The 21,653-nt window shown below is 37.8% G+C and overlaps 1 protein-coding gene across 25 annotated transcripts in view; it reads left to right on the forward strand.

Annotated features, from left to right (window-relative positions):
• nrxn1a (neurexin 1a) overlaps positions 1–21,653 on the forward strand; it is a 245,765-nt gene that overhangs the window by 54,294 nt on the left and 169,818 nt on the right. For 17 of the 25 annotated variants that reach the window (XM_039661395.2, XM_089122115.1, XM_089122126.1 and 14 more), the window contains exons 1-2: positions 12,038–12,402; positions 14,529–15,821. In XM_039661395.2, coding sequence (XP_039517329.2) covers positions 15,110–15,821 — 712 coding nt within the window. In that variant the 5' untranslated portion in view covers positions 12,038–12,402; positions 14,529–15,109. Of the gene's footprint in view, positions 1–4,241; positions 4,465–8,900; positions 9,407–12,036; positions 12,403–14,528; positions 15,822–21,653 lie in introns of those variants that run through there. The other 8 variants (XM_089122111.1, XM_089122110.1, XM_089122113.1 and 5 more) reach the window with 4 other exon arrangements.

A 21,653-nucleotide genomic window follows, 5' to 3' on the forward strand; every position in this document is an offset into this window, starting at 1 on the left:
GCTAGATTTAAATTCAATTTTGAATCTCTGACTTTCAGTGTGGCCTTTTGAACCCTACTGTAGTTGCTCTGTCAATGCTCATGTCTTATATCGCAAGTCATGCTCAAATCATTCACAATTGATTATTCAGTATCAGCAGATGCTGGGGGGTTTGCCAGATAGATTTGATATTGCAGTGTCCAGTACTGAAGTATGTAAGTTATTACTTTAGTGTCTGACATCGGCGACCAACACTCACCATCTCTGACCTTGGAATTTCAGTAGCTTGGAAATGGATCTTGTTTCCATCACTTTCGGCCTGCATGCGTACAGTGCGAGCATCCTTCATTTGCTGTCTAATGTTGACAAGACTATGAGGTGTGGGCCTTTGGCTGTCATGAGACACTATCTGTCACTCAAATGTGCTTTGACTCATTTCCTCTTTCCATAGCTGGTTTTTCCTCTCCGTCTCTGATGACTTCATTAGATTTGGGCATGCTCTCTCAATCAAAACACCATACGGACATGTCAAGACAGAGTGCAGAGCCACTCCTTCCCTGTTTTGTTCTGCTAAAATATATCCATCTCCTGACATAATCTCCGGCTTCTCTCAGGACATGGATCATCTGGGTTCGGTGGGCGATTTGATTTATAACTCTTATTAACCCATTCCTCTCCTGTCCTCCGGTCATTACGCTCGCCTCATCTGTCCGGCACCTACACTCGGTCTGTTTGTGAACTCTCTTCTCCTCCTTGAGCTGCGGGTCTTGCCGGGGCCTCTTTGATTGCGGTGTTTAATGAGAGGCAGCCACCACAGAGAGAGAGAGACAGGAAATCCATAACCCAGAGAACAGTAAACCCTGCCAGCCATTAATCACTGACAGCAGCGCTCCTCCATGGCCTTCACCGCTGACAAAACCCTCCCTTTTTTATCCTCCCTGGGAATGTGCGCCAGTCCTGCATGCAACACATAGCAGACTAGACACACTTGGCCTGTTAAACAGCCCACAACCAGTCAGCGCAACCGACCCATCCAGTGCGCATCCCTAAACCAACCCATCACATGCACAAACACAGCCTTGAGGGGACGTTCCAGCACTGATCCAGCCTTCAACAGTGAATGCGACTGACTCAGGGAATTAAATCAATTCGCTCAACTGTCCCTTAGCATGAGTCTCAAGGTTCTATATGAACACAGCTGATCCAGCGGGCTGCTCTTGAATGCCACTTGTGGCTGACAGTAGTTTAGAACCCTCGCACCAAAAGCCTAAAGACCTAACCAGCCTTTAAAGCGATAAAAGAAAGCTCCTTAGGTAAACATTTTGTTATCACCTTGTATTTCTGTGGTGTTGTGCTGGGTAGCCCCGCCCACTGTGAGATGTCATTAGTCCAAAATCTAGCTCATAGCTGTATTAAACATCAAATATCTTTGGACTGGCTGATTGTTTCACATTGCTCATCAAACAAATATTTGCTAATACTTTGAAATTTATTCAAATAATTTTTTTTTATTCTACAGAATATCATTAATTTTCATTTTGCATTTACATTGCCTGGGAATCAAACCCACCTTGTCTTTGCTAGCATTATGCTGTCCGTTGTGGATGCATTGCATACGTAATTTTAGTTCTGTTTTACCTATAGTGATGTGAGAATCAAATCTTTTTGAAAATTTTAATCCTTTGAACCAATTACTTCACAAAATAATTCATAATTTTGAAGTGCTCAAAATGAAAACTCAGTCCAAACAAGCATGAAAAACATAGAAAAGTTGAATCTATTTCATGCAATTGAAAAATATATAAAACATATGTATAATATTTATTAGGTTAAATTGTTCTTGGTTTGTTTTATGGAGAGCTTGTTTATTCAGGCCAATTGGAGACTATTAAAGCCACACTGTGGAATGTTTGGCCACTAGGGGCGCTCGACCTGTAACTTTCACGTCTAGCGTCCCGAGAGGCCACAAGCTCCGCAGCACTGTCGCAATTTAAAGTCAACAAACAGTCAACTGGTCAGCCTCCCGTGTCTTTAGATTGTGTGTGCTTGCAGTGTTTGAGGTGGGCTGGGCAGCCTTGCCGCGCTCGATTCCCTTATAGCAGTCTGCCGAGAGAGAGCGAGTCGGGTGAGACTCGTGGGGCTTATCATGTCTGTGAGTGAATTTGGGCGCGGGACAGCGGGCACATTCACTGCACTGAAAACACCGTCGGCCTGAGCTGACTGTATGTGTGTTGGTTTATTTTTACTGAAACCTTGGGACATGTGGTGTGTTTGTGGGTACTACTGAGTTGTAGGCATGTTCACTACATTTAATGTAACGTTATATTTGACATGAGTCGATTTTATTTGGGCGAGCCCTGCACTGAGGTGGGCTGTGTTTGTGTGTAGAAATGACAGCCTGGTCTCATTGTTAATACGTAGGTATTTTACGTTTTTTGCAAAGATAGAAAACGTACTTGTCAGTACGTTTGGATAGGTGCTGAAACGTATAATATAGACGTATCTGCAACATTTAAACGTAACATTATTACGTTTTTACAGCTACAAAACGTAAACTATTTACGTATATTCTATATCATAAAGATATCTGTATAATTTCCCTTTTTATCATTTTATACATAAATGTAAGATCCCGTAACCCTAATCCCAAACCTAAACATACCCATTTTATACTTAATATAAAAAAGGATAAAACGTAACGGACAGGTGTTGGGAAAGGGTAGTTTTATTAACAATATAACATTAAAATATATTTTGAGCCACCAATCCTACCCCTAAACCTAACGTTACCCATAACAATTCCTTAAAACTACGTAACAAACTACAATTATTAAGAAAAACATAACTAACAGACAAGTATAATCACAATAATTTATTTATTGCAAAAATGTCGAAAACCGATACCAAAAGCCGTTCACATGATGAGCGTTGCAGTCGCAGTCTTCTCTCTGTCTCTGGCAGTATTGTAATAGTTTTGTATAAAGTACAGAGCAGAAATTAAATAATGAAAATGTTAATCCGGCTTCGGTTCGCGCTTCTCCATTTCAAAATTCAAATGAACTAAACTAACCAACCGGCACAGTCCTTCATGTCGCAAACTGTGACGAAGCAGGGAAGAGCCAATGAACGTTTGATATCACTGCCGTAAAACATGACGTATCGCTTCTCAAGGGCGCAATTTTTGAATTTGAATTCAGATTCAGCGCGGGGTTTGACATGTACGGTCGCTGCTGAGAATGGAGAGATCACGACTGGATAAGAGGCTGAATTAGGAGTTGTTTCTTACAAACAACTATGGATTCTAAAGATTTGGATTACATCAAACTAATCAAATTGATGTCTTTTGTGATTTTTTGTTGTGTTTTATAGGAGAAAACGCTTTATGTGTCTCAAGGTAAATAAACTATTACAAAATGGTTGAACGAGTAGCTAATAACGTTAAAGACTGTATTTTTAAGGTTTTATAGTGTATTGTTTAACAACATGCAGGCGAAACGAGCAAAATGTTCATATTTATGAGTATTATATCAATAAATGCGACTGAAAACTTCATTAATAAGACAGTGGAATGCAACAGAGTCAAAACATAATGCTGCTAGCTACGATATTAATATGCATAAATTGTGATACGTACAATGTGTACGTCGGTGGATTTGTTCATACGTAAATAAATTACGTTTTTGTGCTGTCAATACGTAAATATTTTACGTTTTAGTACTGTAAATACGTCAGTATTATACGTTTCTGCGCATATAAAACGTAATTATATATACGTATGATAGAACGACACTTTACGTATAAATACATACGTATTCTCATGAGATCACGTTGAGAAATGAACACTGGGCTGTGTTTATTACATTCATTACACCATCGGCTGTGTCCGGAATACCAGAAAATACTTCACTGCTTATACATATGAATTTATCTGGGTTACCTTAGAAACGGCATTTGTGTTCAGGCAAGCGTCTGCATTGGTCGAACACTCTTCCTCTTTTAGCTCACGCCAGTGCATTTTTTTTTTTTTTAATCTTTTGCGCATGAAGATACCTTATCTACTTTGGGGTGCAAAAATAAACTTGTGAATGTTTTGTTGAATTTTTTTTTTTTGTATCCATGAAAAAATAGAAAAATGCAACAAATTTGAAAAATGTAACACAAAAAGTAACTTTTTGAAGACAATAAAAAGGCAGGAAAGAAGTGTGACTGAAAAAAGCTTATGAATTACTGTTCAAGAATAACTTTTTTGCTCTTGTTTACAGAGCCAGCACATGCAGTATGGTTGTGAGGGAGATGGTGTAGTCGACTGGATGCCAGTCTTGGAGGAGCAAGAAACATCTCCCCACTGCAGTCGCCGAGGGATCTCTGCCCAATCTGATTACTGCATTTGTCAACCTGCCACCCTGTTCTGCAAGTAAACAAAGCCAACACCAGATAAGACCCTGCCGACTCCTTCAACGCTGCCCGAGACAATTCCACTCGAATGTAAATGCACCCCCCCCCCCCACACACACACACACACAAGCTAATGCACACAGGAAGCACATTGGAAAATAGCCAGGATGCTTCCAGTTCTGTTTATCTGATGGACAGAAGACAAAGGTCTACATTACAATCAAGCTCTAATGCATTGCATTACACATGCCACATCCTCAGAAGACTTCTGGTCATGTCCTATAGTGTCTTCCCTGAAAGGCTGGATTTTCTGGATTTTCCTATTATAGGACTTTCCCAGCAATTTATTTCTCATTTTGTTTTATTGCTGGTTCCTAAAGGTGTGATTGTTCCTGACATCATAAGTTCCTGAAGCCTGGACTTGGGTTTATACCAATAACAACCATTAACAGTCTGACATTCCTTATCAGGAACTGACTGTGGTAAAAATAAATAAATAAATGAAAAAAAAAATATATGAAAATAATCTCATGTATCAGGATTCAAACCAAAGCCTGTGTCACACTTGCTTAGAAATCCCTTTCATAATGTTAATATCAATTTACATTGTTCATTTAATGCTCATAATTATTGGAAATAGAGATGTTCAGTTAAGTGTAGTTTGTCCTTGAAAAGAATGATAATTTTTAATAAGTAAAATAAGGTCTGTATTATCATTTTTTGAAGAGTTTTTACATGTTTTCTTTTTCTGCATACATTATTATTATTACTATTATTATTATATAAATTGCATAAGACCACCTAAGCCAATTTTGATGTACAATAGTTTGAAAATCCATATTCAAGGTATGACTCAATCCTTTTTTTTTTTTTTTTTTTTTTTTTTGGGAACACAACGAAAATGTCTTTTCAAGTAATGTTGACCACATTTTACTCATATCCAAAACCATTACTTTAAAAACCCATTAGAAATTCCTGAGGGAAAAACTATTGCAAATTATCCTTTTGGTTCGGCCTACAAAATGGATATTATAACTGAGGGGCTCTATTGCAATAAAGAATAATTTGCAGTCTGTAAATGACATAATTAGTGCCTCCTCAAAGCTATCATGAAAATGATGTTGTGAACTGTACAAAACCACATGTTTCAGGGTGACAACAGACACAAGACTGAATTGCACCTTATTAGAAATGTATTGTCTTATAACAGAGGATTGAAGATGTAATACTTTATTATTGATTGCATTATTCAATACCTGTGTATTTAGAGTGGATGTGAGCTCATAAATCAAGCTTTTACTCAGCTTTCATTTACAGTACACTGTGGTCCAGGCCATGCCATCAAAGCAGCAATGTTAAAACACATATTCCTCATAAATGATTAACACTATGATTCTGAATGAGGTCCACAAGCTAGTATTAGGACACATTCTTATAACCATTTTTTTTTTTTTTTTTTTTTGAAAGACAACTAGTGAGGATCTAGTGAGGCCCATTGTGAATATGCCTGAAGACTAATTTTATTTGCATTTGATTGTGTTTACAGTAATCAGACTTTCGTGAATTCTCTCTCATGTACCTTTAAAAGCCCAAGAGTGAACAGAGCATGAATCTTTCGAACATGCTGAATATGATGCATCAGATAAGTAGTTATAGTAAACATTTTAGATATAAATATGATGTCAAGATACATGATGGGAAGCTCCATTAAAATGCTGTTTTAACATAATCTTGTATTGAGTAATGACTTTGAATTTACAAAGTCTAAATGAGGAAATAATTACTTTGCTGAAATTAGAAAGAACTCTGGGGGAGTCATAAAATGGAATGAGGATACAAGTCCATCAAAAAAGAATGGAATAAAAAAAGATACAGTATAACATGAAAAATTGTTAAAATAATGATGTTTCAGCAAAAAAATAAATCCTTGATGTCTTTTTTTTTTCGGATTCCAAAGAAGACCAAAACACACTGAAAAAAATATTGTTGGTTCAACTTAAAAATGAAGTAACCTGGCTGCCTTAAAATTTTAAGTTCATTGAAATGGAAAAAAATGAGTGAATACAATGAAGGAGATTGATTTAATCATTAGAAACTCAAAATATTATGTTATCTGTACCAAATAAATAATTTAAGTTGACTTGACGAAAGAAAAAATGTTGTGATTACAAATCAGGAAAATATTTTTTTATAGTGATTCATTCTAGCCCTTTTTTAGAGGAGAAAGGTACTCCATATTAGATTTTATTCTTATCTCAAACAACATACGTGCTGATGAAGACGCATAAACATAAAGCAAAGCTTTCCCCTCCATGCATGTCATCTCACGCCTCACTGTAAGTGCCTGAGGAACTCACACCTCATGTATTAAAACACCTCCAGTTTCACACGTGTAGCAATTGGGCCTGTTACCAATGCCATGTTTTGACGTGGAGGGACGAGTCATTGAACCATGCAACTGTTGAGTACAAAGCTGGAGGTTCCCAAGGGAGCTTTGTCCCACTTTTCTTGTCAAAAGATAACTGAGCAGAAGAGGGAACATCGAACATATTAGTTTTTGGAGCATCCTCCCTGAACAATCCTATACCCACAAGATGGTGCCCAAACTTCTATTAACAGATACATTTGAATATGAAGAGTTCAGATGCAAAAGCCTCTAAATGCCATTTGAAATTTTCTTCTTTAATGATGATTTTTATCAAACATGTATATTTAAGTTCAGTCATTTCACTTAAATAACAATTCATTGCCATTTAAGTGAAATTACTGAACTTAAATATACAAGTTTGATAAAAATCATCATTAAAGAAGAAAATTTCAAATGGCATTTAGAGGCTTTTGCATCTGAATTCTTCATATATCCACTTGCTCCCTGCTTATATTAGGTATCTTAAACGGCTATGTACTGTACATGTATTAAAATTGCAGTGTTTGGCTATATAGAGTGAGGCATTTTTTTACATTTATTTTAGATGGTAAAACAATGGGGGAAAGAGGGGGTTGGTGGATGGCTACATACAGCAAACCGCATGGGAGGTCTGCATGCAATATTAATAGACCATTTTTTATTTGGAGTTATTCGGTGACCCTACCAATGATGCTAACCTTAACCTTATAGCAACAAATATGAATGATAGATGTGCAGAACAACGTGTTCACAATGAGTGTATTAAATCAAATACTGTCGGTAAAATAATATTTCAGGTTTAATGGAAAAGCTTGTGTATTATTTGAAATGTAATGATGTATATAATTATTTTTACAGTTGTTTTATGATTTTAGTGTTTATGGTGTTTAGTAGCTTTGTATTGTCATGTCACTGTCATTTTCACTGGGAAATCATGTTGACATGCATATTATTTTAAACGTCTTATTTAGAGATTGGCCCTATTCACTTCCATCTTGCAAATGCATCACTGTCACCCAGATTTCTGTTTTTATTTTATTTTAAAATTTTAATTTTGTTTTGTTGTATTTTGCAGTTTTGTTGAAAAGGAGAGACTTTGTGGGGTAATAATGCCACAAATGCTGTTGGATGAGCTTAAAGGTGTGCCTAATGATAATGTGTGCATTCTTACTTATTTACACCGTTAAAGAGTTGGACACTCATGATAAACATCTAAACATATTGCCTGGTTGACACCACAACTTCTCAGTTGTAAATGAGTGGGTCTGGGGAAGGTTCATTCACAGCCCATTTCCAAAGGTTTGTCACCAACGAACGTCACTCAAATGCCTCTGGGCGCAATTGGATAGACCTAAAACCGATCAGAGCTAACGTCGTTGTGTAAAGCCCGCCTCAACGTTTGTGATTGGTGCCTTGATTTGGAAAAATTGGAAATGGACTTGACTGGGCTCTTGGTCAGACTGACTTGCAGAGCAATTCTTACATTTTTAGGAAGCTCATTTGGGTTTTTTCCAGGCTAAACATGACCATTTCTGTGCCAAAAACAGTCCTTCCAGGTTTCTATAAGTCTGCGTCCCACTCCACAGTTAGACACACTTTTCCCTAAGCGCTTCCCATTCCCTGATGCCATTTTGGACAAAGGAAGTTTAAATGGACAGAGCCTCCTCCCCTCGATTTTGACCGAGGGAGCGAATCTAGTCCAAAGTACACTTCAAGCTGCTCAATATCCCACAATTCATCTTGATTGTGATGTCACAACAGATCACGCTCAACTATTGTGTATAATTTTGAGAATTAATCGCATAATAGCGTATAATAATATTATACGCTATTATGCGATATAATGTTGAGATTTAGTTTATGCAAAGTTTATATAGCCTACTATTTATTTTTTTCCCCCGTTTTTATAATTCATTTTTTTTCTTCAAAAGCTCATATACAATTTTATATTTTCTCCAACAACATATGCATAGAAATTGGTGCATGAACAAATTAATTAGTAAAAAATGGATCATAAACATTATTATGCGAAAGTTCCGCCAGTAGTGGGCACTCGTGCAATGTAAGCATTGACACACATCCCAGTCCACGAAACGAAGGGAAGTAAAGTAAGCAAGTGAAGAGCATACAAATTTGTAGTGGAACGCAGTCTAAATTTGGAAAAGTTTTTTTCGAGTATGGCCCTTTTAATAAAGTAATAAAGGACGGAACTCCTTTAATGGGCACTACTCCCGGAAGAGCGCGTGGCGTGCACACATCAGCTAGAGCAAGAGCACGCCGATTAACGTGCTTCTTTTGTTCGTTGCTCGAGAAAGGTTTGACAATTTATGTTTAGACCTCGAAATCATGTCACCAAAGTGTGTTTTTTGTTGTGAGGGTGAGATAACCGTATTATTCAGCTTTCCAAATAACCCAGTGTTTAGGGAACAGTGGATGCATTTTGTTTTTCCGGGGTAACAATGAGTTGTTTTAGTAACGTTGTTTGTTTGTTCCTGGGTTTCGGTTTCGATTGCTTGTTTTATAAGCAAGGCCAAGTTCGACGCTGTTTTATACCGTTTGAAACTTAATATGGAGCAGTCCCAGGCCAGCTTTAAAGATCCCGGTCATAAGTCGGAACAGCAGGTGGTAAGTAAAACTGCATTAACGTTAAATGTCTGTGTTTTGTTGACAAAAGGCCCGCAAGTGCTATGTAAACAACACGAATTTATAATGAATCAAACGTTTTCCAGGGATATTGCGATGGTGTATTGTGTTTAAATACATTTGTTAAGGTGACCACCATAGGCCTACTGTAATCCACTTGTTTATGGATGTTTATGTAAATTCATTTGTTAAAAGTTAAAACCACATCGTGCTACTTTAGCTCCGCCCACGGCACGACTCCAGGTGCACGACTGTTTTCGGATAAAATCGGTACAGCTGTATCTGTCTTTTTATAATTCTGATAAAAAATAAAGACACTTCGGAAGTTCGGAGATATGAAATGCAATACTACTACTACTCGAGCGGGCCACAACGTAAGGCTTTTTGACTTTCTCAATTTGTGTAAATCTACTTCGGGGTTAGAGTAGGCCTATTTATTTTCTCCCACATTCATTTTCCACATGTATACAGTCTAGTACAATTATGTGGTTTTGTTTTTATACTTGCAATGCATTTACACTGTATACCTTTTTTCTTGATTTACCCTTAAAGAATGGAAGTGAAATGTGACAACATGCCCCATAGGTGGGGTACATTGTATTATTTGAGGGGCACATTGTAACATCACCATATGACAGTTTAAAATACTATCTAATCTAATCCAAATAATATACAAGTCAAACCAAAATATTTTCTTAATAAAATACAATTATTAACTTTTTCATATAAAATGTCATTTTTAATTATTAAAAATAAATTAATTTTTGAGTTTGACAACAAACACACCGAAACACGCAGCTATACAGCATAGTTTAAAACAAAATAATAATTTATAATTTCTGAACATTGACTCTCAGTTTTTTTTTTTGACTTTCTTATGCTTCTTTTGGTTTCTCAAGGGCACATTGTTACAGCATGCTCCAACAGCACAACTTGGGTTTAAACCCTGCTAGTGTCTTTTAGCGAAGCATTAAAGGACTTGCTATATCAACTGTTAAACAACAGATTGGATTAAAATAATATAAGATTTGTTTAATTTTAAATAAACACAAAAAATAGAGATAAAAAATTAACTTAAGTAAGAAATGTACTTTTGCTAGTAAATAGGTTACATGTTCAGTGATCTCTTACGATTTCGGATTTTTGGCGCAATTGTTTTCTCTAGCTATAGTGTTGAAATGGCAACTAGTAGGCTAAATACACCAAGTTTCTTCATGCTAGCATGTGTGGAAGTGTTTAGTGTGTTACAACTAGCCCCACGTTACGTTGTGCACGCGCTCCCTTACTCTATCAAGATTAACATGAGATTGGCGTGAAACGGTGCGTGTTAGTACCCTTTAACTTAATCTTTTCTTCCCTGTTGTAATGTAAATCCGAGTGAAACGGCTATTGAACAAGAACACATTAGGGCTGACTTGGCTTTGTCCATTGGGGATTGATTGAATCGTTGGGTTGTTGTCGTTTGCTGCTGCTGTGATGAGTGACAGGTTGTCCAGCCCTTGCGCTGGCATGCACGTCATACATCAGAGAATATCTCGCTGCAGGAGGAAGGGGAAGATTATTTGATTAAATATTACAATTGCATATGAATTAATATATAAATATGCACTGATAAATCATCAGTAGCCTTTTCCATAAAAAATAATAGGCTGGTTAATTTTGATTTCATTGTGACTTTATTATAAACCTATGACTATTTGTCTTGCATTCAGGGAATTTTGAAATAGAATAGATTATTTTTGTATATGCAGCAGCTAGTGGTTGCATCTTCTTCTTTTTTTTTTCTTTTTTTTTTTTACATCGTGACTCACAAACCCTCCAAAATCGCTCAGTCCGGAGTTTCTCTCATTAGTTTGTATATTGGAAAAGATAAAAACCTGGATTGGAGCTGGATCCGTGGACGATAACGCTTTAAACAGGAAGGAGAAATCTGTCTCTGCTCCACTCACACATGGCTCCAGACCGTCTTCCAGGTCTGTGCGTTGCTTGGCGACACACGTAGCTTGGTATTTCTTTTGGAACTAATGAACTTAGTGAAGAAAAAATTATACAAACCAAAAAGACTCTTTGCCTTAATCGTAAGCTACTGGAAATTAATTGCATATGGTATTACAGTAGCAATGAATATCAGCACGGTTGTGACCTGTGGGCTAGTGCCTAAATCAGTCATTCTGATATTATTTTTACGTATCATTAAATAACTTAATATAAATGCGACAGTTTACATTACAGTATTACACGGGAATAATATGACCATGTTACACGTGGATATGGCGCAAGCACAATTGGGCCTAAATGTTTAATTATAGTATTAACTTACTACTTGTGTCCTAACCGATTTACAAAATAAATTTAAAATAAGCTGCATGAAGTAAAATATATTATCGTTTGCGATAATTGCTCCTTTGCGATATTATCGGTCAACATGCTCACTGTACTGTAAAGTGTGACTAAATGCTGTTATTTGTGGCGATCACGGATAAAGCTGTTCCCTCATCTTATCTGTATGTGGAGTTGCTAATAACGGTGAGCGCTGTCCAAGGTGCTGCAGCGCGCTCCCGCCCCGCCCGCGCGCCTCCATCACACACTAACCGGGAGACACGTGACGCGATGTGCTGACAGTCCCTGGCAAAGCTCGCCTGAGAAACACATCGCACCTTGTCTTGCACACAGAACAGGGAGCGATATCTTCTATTTTATATACACCGATGAAATAACAGTTATATTGTAAACAATTCTGAAGCTTGAACCGTTTTGTACTTAATCTTAATTGGTTATTGGCTCCATTTTTCATTTTATTTTTGAAAAATCTATTGGGACTTGGAGATCCGCATACGCAATTGTATCGCTCCCATTTCTTCTGCTCATTCGACACCGATGCAGTGACTTCTTTTTTTTTTAATCGATGTGGAGGAAATCAGCCAGGTTCGTCCGTGAGGTTGAGCTGTCAAGGGGCGCACAATGGTCCATTTCTCAAGGTAAAATAATTAAGAATTGTGTAAGTTTAATTTGAAGGCGTATTTGAGGTGATGTGCCGATTTCCGAGCGAGTTATGGTTGGGCTCAATGCAGTCACGCGCAGGTGAGATGCTGCAGATGGGCTTTATTTCTGTTTAATTATGCTCTACAGCCGATTCCTTCGTGTTTACCGCTGGCCTTTGCTTCGTCTTAAGCGATATTTGATGACTCCCTATATGTCCTGTCCTCAGCATCTGAAAGTGAACGTGGTAGAGGCGTGTTAAAGGTGTCTCTCTCGCTCAGTTTGAGCAGATGGTGGTTGATTATTGGCTATGTTTTGCGCATCTGAGTCATCGCAACATTAATCAATGGAAAGGAAAAAGGATAACACATTGCGACTGGTATGAAGTCTAGATTTAAAAGCGCAGATTGGATCCCGTTGTTGCGAGACTGTAAATCTGATGCGCGAGGCTATTAGGAGGATTGTGTTTTGTTCCAGACCCCATCTACAGTACTCATTACCGTAATCGTTACGCGAATACGGTAAATAAGACTGCATTCTACTTTAATCGCGTTTGATATGTTGTGTAAGATCCATCCGTGAAAGGGGTCGGTTGTCATCGGGCTAAGTAGCCCTGTGTAAACCTGACAGTAAACACATAAGAATTCAAGCATGAAATGATTGGTTGAGATCAGTTGACAGACAGCCCAGAGGCCAGACAATTGCAGTGTCATTAATGCTTAAGAGGCGCGCGATAAGCCCCCGCCCTGGGCTCATTTTGGGATGCAGGACTTGAACTGAAAGAGCTTCACTGAATTAAACGAGATTTTGCCCATTACACAGTTTCGATGCTGCCGCCCGTTTTGAGCTTTCGTCAGTCTGCACAGGTCCCCCTGCTGAATTACCTGCAAAATACCATTGCATATACGTATGACTCTTCTACGCACAGTTTGCTGTAAAAATGTTCGTAATTGTAATGGAAAAGGATGCAAAATACATCAGTAAAACTGTTACCTTACCATTAGATGATATGTTTTATACAATACTAATGTAAAACATTTATATGTAATATATATATATATATCAAATAATTTGCGACAATTTACATTATAATCAATATGTGTAATTTTCAGTAAAATACTATTTATAACGATGAAATATGAATTGCCTTATTCATAGTTTCTGTAGATTTCATGTTATCATGTGTACATTGGAAGGGTTTATGATGTATGACATTAATTAGTCATTATATACGGAATTATTTTAGTGGTGTGTTATCCTATGTGTATCCTAAATGTGGGAACACTGTGTTCTATCTTTATATTAGTATTGCCATAATTGCTGAAGAGACCAATTTTGATGATTTTTGAGGCATCATGTTGTCTTTCATTGTTCTACCCTCTACAGAAACAACATATTTTAAAATAGGTTGGTATATTACATTATGTATTAATCAATATAGAAATGGTTTGGATAAGTAAAATATACAGTATAATGGCCAGAATGCTTCCTGTTATGCTTGTGACATCATCACTGTATTTTTCCTGTTCATTTAATAAAAACACAGTACCTACCCAGTTTTGAAGCAGCAGTAACATTTAATGGTATTAAAGAGTGTACCTAATGAGAAAGAATCTCTTGAAAATGAAAATAAAATGGAAATAAAAATAATTTTTGTGCCAATGGATACCATTTTTATCTAATTTAACTTTAGTTTTCAAGCTTTTTTTCTCTGCTTTATTCCTACATACATCTAAAAAATTATAGATTTTTTTTTTACCACCTTTGATCATTTAAGCAAAGCATTTGGTACTGTTTTAAAATAAGTATTTATAGAGACAAAAACATCAGTGCACCACATGACAAAAAGTTTACTGGCTCATAAGTCATAAATTGTATTCAATGAGAATTATGGTGGAAAAGCAAACAGAAAAGTAGCTAAATAAAAGTACTGTTGTAATTGAAGATTTATGCAATCAATATCAGCGTGAAATTAGTGGTTTCAATATCAATATCACTGTGAAATTGTGGTTTTGTGTATGAATGATTGTATTGTGTGAATGCTATCTATCTTTTTTAAAAAAGAGACCATATTTTCTTTGATTTCTTATGAAGAAATTAAGATATTCTTTTCTATTCTTTTCAGATTATGGATCAATATATCCAAACGGATGTGAATTGAAGGTTTGTGAGCACTGAGGGCCCTATTCGGGCCTGCACGTTAACACTGCAAAGTGTACTTTTTGTCCACTTGTGATTAGTGCTGACTTAAAGCCTACATGATGACTTTTAACTAGACTTAAATGACCCTGACATTAATGACCCTTAACACCCCTAATGAACTCTCTGCTGTACAGCACTACACATGGCTTCGATTTATATAGATACTCTGATGACTTGGCCCCACTGTAGCACACTTGGATCCCACTGAAGGTTTTTTAAGCAAAGCAGTAGCCTTATTTTTTAAACATTTTTTTAGAAGACCACTATTCGGGCTTAGCGACGCCCTTTATTCAGATTTGTATATCTAGAAATTGGAAAGGAGTTGGCCGTAACTCAGGCCTTCTCCCTCTCTTGATGAACAATGAGTAAATTACCCCAAGTGCATAGCAGTCCTGTATGCCATTGGGAGCTCTGTTACACTTTAGGAGCACATCACTAAGAGAGCTGAATTATTTTAGTTTTTATTAGTTCTATTGTTAGTTCTAACTTCCTTTACCATTCACAATGAGCTTCTCAATGCGGAACGGTGCACATCTAATCTGGATAGGCCTAATGGTTTGTTGCCTTGTCGACATGGGGGCCAGCATGGAGTTCACTGGCGCAGAAGGCCAATGGGCCAGGTTTCCTATGTGGAACGCCTGCTGCGAGAGCGAATTGAGTTTCAACATGAAGACCAAAAGCGCTCATGGACTTTTAGTGTACTTCGACGACGAGGGATTCTGTGACTTCTTGGAACTGCTCATCCACAACGGTAGACTCAGTTTGCGGTTCTCCATCTTCTGCGCCGAGCCGGCAACGGTGCTCTCTGACACCGCTGTCAACGACAGCCGCTGGCACGCCGTGACCTTGCGCAGGAATTTCAAAAACACTACGTTAGTTGTGGACGAAGAGATCAAGTGGGTGGAGGTTAAGTCAAAAAGGAGGGACATGACGGTCTTCAGCCATTTATTCTTAGGAGGAATACCTCCTGAACTGCGATCTGTAGCATTACGCCTCACGTCTTCAGCCATCAAAGATCAGGTTCCCTACAAAGGATGGATAACCAATCTGAGGGTGAACAGTTCCGAGCCGTTGCTCATCGGTAGCGAGGGAGTCAACAGCGACATTTGCGAGGCCGACCACATTTGCCTGAACGGGGGAGTCTGCAGCATCATCAACGACGAGCCAATTTGCGACTGCTCCGAAACGGGATTCCAGGGAAAAGACTGCAGTGAAGGTAAGAGGCCTGGATTCGTCGTCTCCATTGTTGAGGTGTTGAAATGTCTTTTGAAACACAGCCCTTCCACTTCTTTTTTCGTTTCAACATTGCACTAGTTCCTCAAAGGCAGTGCATGCTACATCATGTCTGTTCCTGGCCTCCACTACAGGCCTAGTACATTACATGATTAGATTACCACTGATTTCAGTCTGAGAAAACCATTGTTCTGAAGCAGGCGATCATTTAAATAGGCTTTAGTGCCATCTGTGTCAATTCCAGAAAGCCTGTGTTTTTGATAGCATGACGTCAGCAGAGACTCCTCACTCTTTTTTTTATAAGGCTAAATTACCATAATATACTCTTGACACTACACTGGCATTACAATTAAATATGAAAATGAGTTGAATACATGCACACAAGCCCATGATTGAAGTATGATGATTTGAATATTATTCTCTCTCTGAATTGAAGGGGTTGGATGCTCTAATTACGTAATTAGCCAGATGTTTCATAGAGTCACTAAAATGACTTGGGCAAAGTTGCAATTTCAATATCACAGGGGAAAAAAAATGACATACTCAATGTAGCATTCAGCAACCGTCACATAGCATTTATTAATCCAGCTTTACCAGTAAACCTCCACTGCTGCACTTACAGAATTATTGTAATTACAGATTGATGATGTAACTAAATGGGGAAGGCTGTTTATGCTAAGATCTTTTGAAAAAGGATGCTTGTATGCCTATCACAACAATTCAGATTTTCATGTAAAGTCTGTTCTTTTTTGAATATGTATGTTCTGGTTGGTTTCCTAGTTTGACTTACTCCTTTGGTGTCCGATTTCACTGTTTTTATGTTCTTTCCATCTTTTTCTTCATTTTTACAACCGTCTCTGTGGACTGATCTTGATATTGATGGATGTTGTCTGGGTTAGGCCGTTAGCCGAAAAGGCACCATGTTGCCAAGGAAACTACAAACCCACTGAGTAAATTTTGCCCTCCTAAAGCACAATAGAGAGACCGCACGTTTCACTAACAAATGTTTAAACCATAGTAGTCGCATTGTGGTACGGCGTTTGCTGGGCTCTCAGCGAAATGGATAGTCTAGTGTATTTGATGAGATTATGACAAAAGGGCAGGGCCCGCAGATGCTCGGCAGCTTGCCTAAAAGCAAGATGTGCTGCTCTCCAGCCCATGCGCTGGTAGAAATGCGAATCTTTGCCGAGTGAGTCAGAACAGACCTGCCCACGCAGTTTTGAGTGGTCTCCGTCATGCGCTTTGAGATGTGGACATGGTGGAGGCCACAGGACGTGTAGCTCTGAATCATTAGTGTTATTTATTCAATATTGGAAGATCTTGAGGCTAGCGGTGTTAGGCGTTGGCGCTGCATGCTTGAACATTATCAGTTCAGTTAGATTTAGAAATACACCATGTACCAGTGTGTGTATATATATATATATATATATATATATATATATATATATATATATATATGTACATTTTTTATTTATTTTTATTTTTTATTTTTATGGAATCCAGTGTGGTAACTGAACAACACTCTTAACTCTTTCCCTGCCATTATCGTTAATGTCAGGCTTCCCATGTTTTCACTGTTATACAGTGATTACACATCTTCTGAAATAATAGGGAATCTTCACATCAGAAGACATGTGAAGAAGCAGCAGAAACAAGTAAAACCATGTATGCAAATGCATGTCAAAAAACGCGATCATCAATATTAAACCACATATAAATCAAAACTGCCTAATGTTACCGAATTAAATGCTGACCCACGTGCAAGCTTTGGGGGTGTTGATGGACTCGATCTACTCTGTTTTGATCATCATTCTGAATCAGATGTGGATGTAGTCTTTGACAAAAACGTGATTTTTCTCAGCTTTTTGCTTAAAATGTTGCTTTTTTTATGAAACTTACCCACATTCAAGTGATGATACAAACAGAATGCATGAAGCTAGAATATATCTTTTGTTGTTGTTTAAAAGCAGAGGGTCTGTTCTTTCTTTTGATATATTGCATGTTCAGATATTCGTACAAAATAACAACAATAACAAAATATTCTAGGGGCCATGAAAATTTTGTGAAAATTACCAAAAATGCTGACGGTGGTTGGAAACCTTTTTTCAAAAACACTGTTTGGGAAAGAGTTAAAAATAAGGTTCAAATGTTTTTTTTTTTCTTTTGTGCAATGCTATAGCCATTTTGGCTTCCCCAATTAAGAACCATTTTTTTTCTTGGTGAAAAAATATAATAACCTTTTATTGCTTTTGTGCAATGGAAAGGTTCCATGGATTTTAAAGGTTATTCATGGAAGCTTTTTTTTTAGAGGGCATAATCCCTCCTTTTTCTGTCATAAATGTGCAGATGATCTTTCGTTAGATCTTTGACTGTTTTTGCTATTAACACAAAATCAAACCTCCAAACGGCACCATGAAGGCTCAATTCCTCAAATGAAATGGAAATGGGGCTGGTGTATCGTTCATTAAAACAACAGCATCATTTTAAACTCCTCTTAGCCTAAATCTGTCCTTACTTAGGTTATTAATGCAAATCTGGCTCATGCAGCTTCTGCTGAGTAGAAAGCAGGCCACTTTGACTCATTCTACCTCCATTCAGTTTTGTGTGTTGTCAGCTTCATGACTTAGGTGATCTGTCAGCTGACCACCAACTGTCATTGCCAATAAAACAGCCCGAGTCGTATTTTATGCAGCTAAAAAACGGATAGCTGCATATTAAATTGTTTGTTGATGAATTGCTAGCTTTTTGCTTTAGATATATATGTGTTGCTTGCTTTACCCCGTCGTTATGTGCAGTGCCTTGAGAGCGTCTGTATGTGTTTGCAGATCTCAGGCAGGAAAGGGTGGTATGTGGATTAAATATGTCCTTTCTCTCCACACGTCCACTCCGTCATTCTCTCGACAGGCAGTTGTGGTAATAACCTTCTTTAGCAAAGCAGGTGGGGCTCTCAGCGGGAAAGGCAGTCCACACCGCAAAGAATAACAGTGCTACGGGTAATGAGATATTTTTGCCCTGCTGGGGTTAGAGAAAAGGCCTTATTTTGTGTTATTATGGTTAATGCTCTTACAAGTCTGAATTGGAAAGCCAAAAGAGTCTACTCTGTATCAGCTTGCAGCCATTGATACCTTATCTTTATGCTCTATTAACTGTATAATGTGCTCCGTCTCCCTGGTTAAAGATGGCTGTAAGGGATCTGCAATTGACGTCCGTGCGGTTTCATGTGCTAGGAGACTTTGGTTGGAGAATTGGATTGTGTTGGAGGGCTTGTTTACAACAGCGATTAGATTGTTTCACCTCATCTCTTATCTTTTGTGGTGGAGCTAACGTTGTAAGGGCCGGTTCCTGGCTGTGCACTGTTTCGTTTTAATGATGCAGTTATATTTTAAAGGTTTTTTTTAACCTCCACGTTTGAATCAATGTAAATTAATGCGGGCGGTGTAGTGTAAGCCTATTAACCTCTTGCTAACGAAATAAAAGGCCTGCTTTAATTGGATACATCAGCATATTAATTTTAGTGAGTCATTTAATCTTGTCACTCGGGGCCAGTTTTGAAGTTGACAAAAGGAAGATTTCAATGGATAATTCACCCCAAAATTTAAATTCTGGTATTTACTTGCCTTTATGCACTTATACATCAATTTATACCAAGAAAATTTATTTAGGATGCTTTAGCAATATAAAATTCATTTAATCGTATTTGGTTAGCATTTTTTTCCCAGCGTGTTATCCCAAACCTGTCTGACTTTCTTTCTTCCGTGAATCACAGAATAAGACATTTTTGAAGAAAAAATTTTTTCAAACAATTTTTGTCCAAACAATAAGGGTCAAAAATAATATAAGCACCATGTTGATTTTCACTGTAAGGACAAAGCATTTCCACAGAACAAGAAGTCAACAAGTTTGAGTAAATGTAATCTGTACATTAAAAAAACTACAAAAAAAATTAAGTTAATAATAATAATAATGTAGGTAAAAAACTGGACATGTCTTAATTTACTAAGGCACTCAAGTAAAAAATATGATCAGTAAGTTATGACAACATATGTTTTTACATTGCTTTAACTCATCAAAATAATTTAATCAACAAGATTTAATTAAGTAATTAACTAATTTTAGTCATGTAATTTAAGCTGAAATGACTTAAACATCCAAATGTATTGCATTTACAAATTTAAGCTTTTTTTTTAATACCCCATTGACTCACTGTATTGACAAAACGTTATTTTGCATTCAACAGAAAAAAAAAAGTCATACAGGTTTGAGTAAATGATGACCAACATTTTCTTTTGTGGTAAACTGTCCATTTAAGTCAAAAGACATTTGTATAATCTGTACATAACAATACTTACATGAGTTAAGCAAATACTAACAATGTAGGTCAAAAAACGGAAATGGATTTAATTCAGCCGCACCAGTATAAAATCCCCCTGCTATTATAATATCTATGGGCTTTTCCCAAGTCTTGCAATCGACTTTCACCTTCCTTGATCCTGTAAATTCGCTTGATAATCTTGAATGGAGGGGGAGCCCGTGTCAAATACACTGTATATTGAGAATTCCCCTATCAGTGGCGGATGAACCCTTTCCAGATGGACTAAGCTCACTAATCTCTCTGTACTGTAGATGACTGCAATATGGAACATGCTGCACATTGCTCCCTGCGGGGGAAATGTTAAACTAGATTTGGTGAAGAGGATTAAAATCCCCATCACTGGCACAGAGACTATACATCAATGATGCAGTGCTATGTTTAGAAGCTTTTACAATTAATACTCTTGTTTTCGTTATATTTACCACCAGTGGTTTCTGCTCAACTATAAGCAAATATGTACCTCAATAAACTCTAGCATAGTGATTTAGGTGTTATCAAATGCAGTGGAACTTTTTCAAACCCTTCCAACTGGATGGTCATGATCTCAGTTTTTTGATGCTTTAGTCAATCGTTGTGGACAGCTACATCTTTAGTGACTTTGCCGCTGCGCTATGCGGAGCGTACGCTCGTCATATGATCCCTTTGGGCGAGTTCCACGGCAGATCAGCGCGTGTGCGTTTGAGAGTAACATGCTCTGACTTGCTGAAAACTGCTTTAAACGAGCATCTGGATCTGCAGTCCTATTTGTAAAGGGTTGCATGAGTGCGGGCGTCACATCGCGTTTGCCCCCTGCTTGCGCCGGCCCATGCTGGGGAAGGGCGAGTGTGTGTGCGTGTAGGTCATCCTCAATTTCTATCTCTTATTCACTGCCAAATTCGGGGCAGTATGCAAGGCCAGCACTTAAAAGAAGCTGTCAGCTCGATGAAAGCCTCCATGTCGCTGGCTCTGTGTGAGCTCTGCAGTGCTAAGGAGAGGCTATATGATCCTGATCTGTCAGTCAGTGAAATGTAAATACAACCGCTGTTCGGTCAGCCGGACTCTGAGAAGACCAGGCTGTGCGTGTGTGTGTGTGTGCTCTTCCAAAATGGCTGCTGCATCCACACACAAACAAATACTGTATATCTAATTTTCAGCCCAGTCCTGGAAGGTTTTGTAAGCGAGAACTTGACACGCATGCCTCTGCAGTGTGCACAATCAATAGAGTGGGTCAGTTAAACTGCTGTAAAGCAAGTGTAGATGGCTAGTTTTATGATGGTTTAAGCTAACTAAACTGTTCAGGGTTAGTTTTTTAAGCAGAATTGTTTTTCCTTCCAAGCTGTCAGTGGGACGCGTTTGCACATTTGTTAAAGCAATTAGGGTTTGTCAGTCTCTTCACGAGTTGATAAGGGAGGATAGAAACTGTCCTGCCATTTATCACTGCAACACTAACAGCAAAATATTTAT

This window comes from Pimephales promelas, chromosome 17 (assembly GCF_988280905.1).
Source record: "Pimephales promelas chromosome 17, fPimPro1.hap1.1, whole genome shotgun sequence".
In the NCBI taxonomy this organism is placed as follows: Eukaryota; Metazoa; Chordata; class Actinopteri; order Cypriniformes; family Leuciscidae; genus Pimephales; species Pimephales promelas.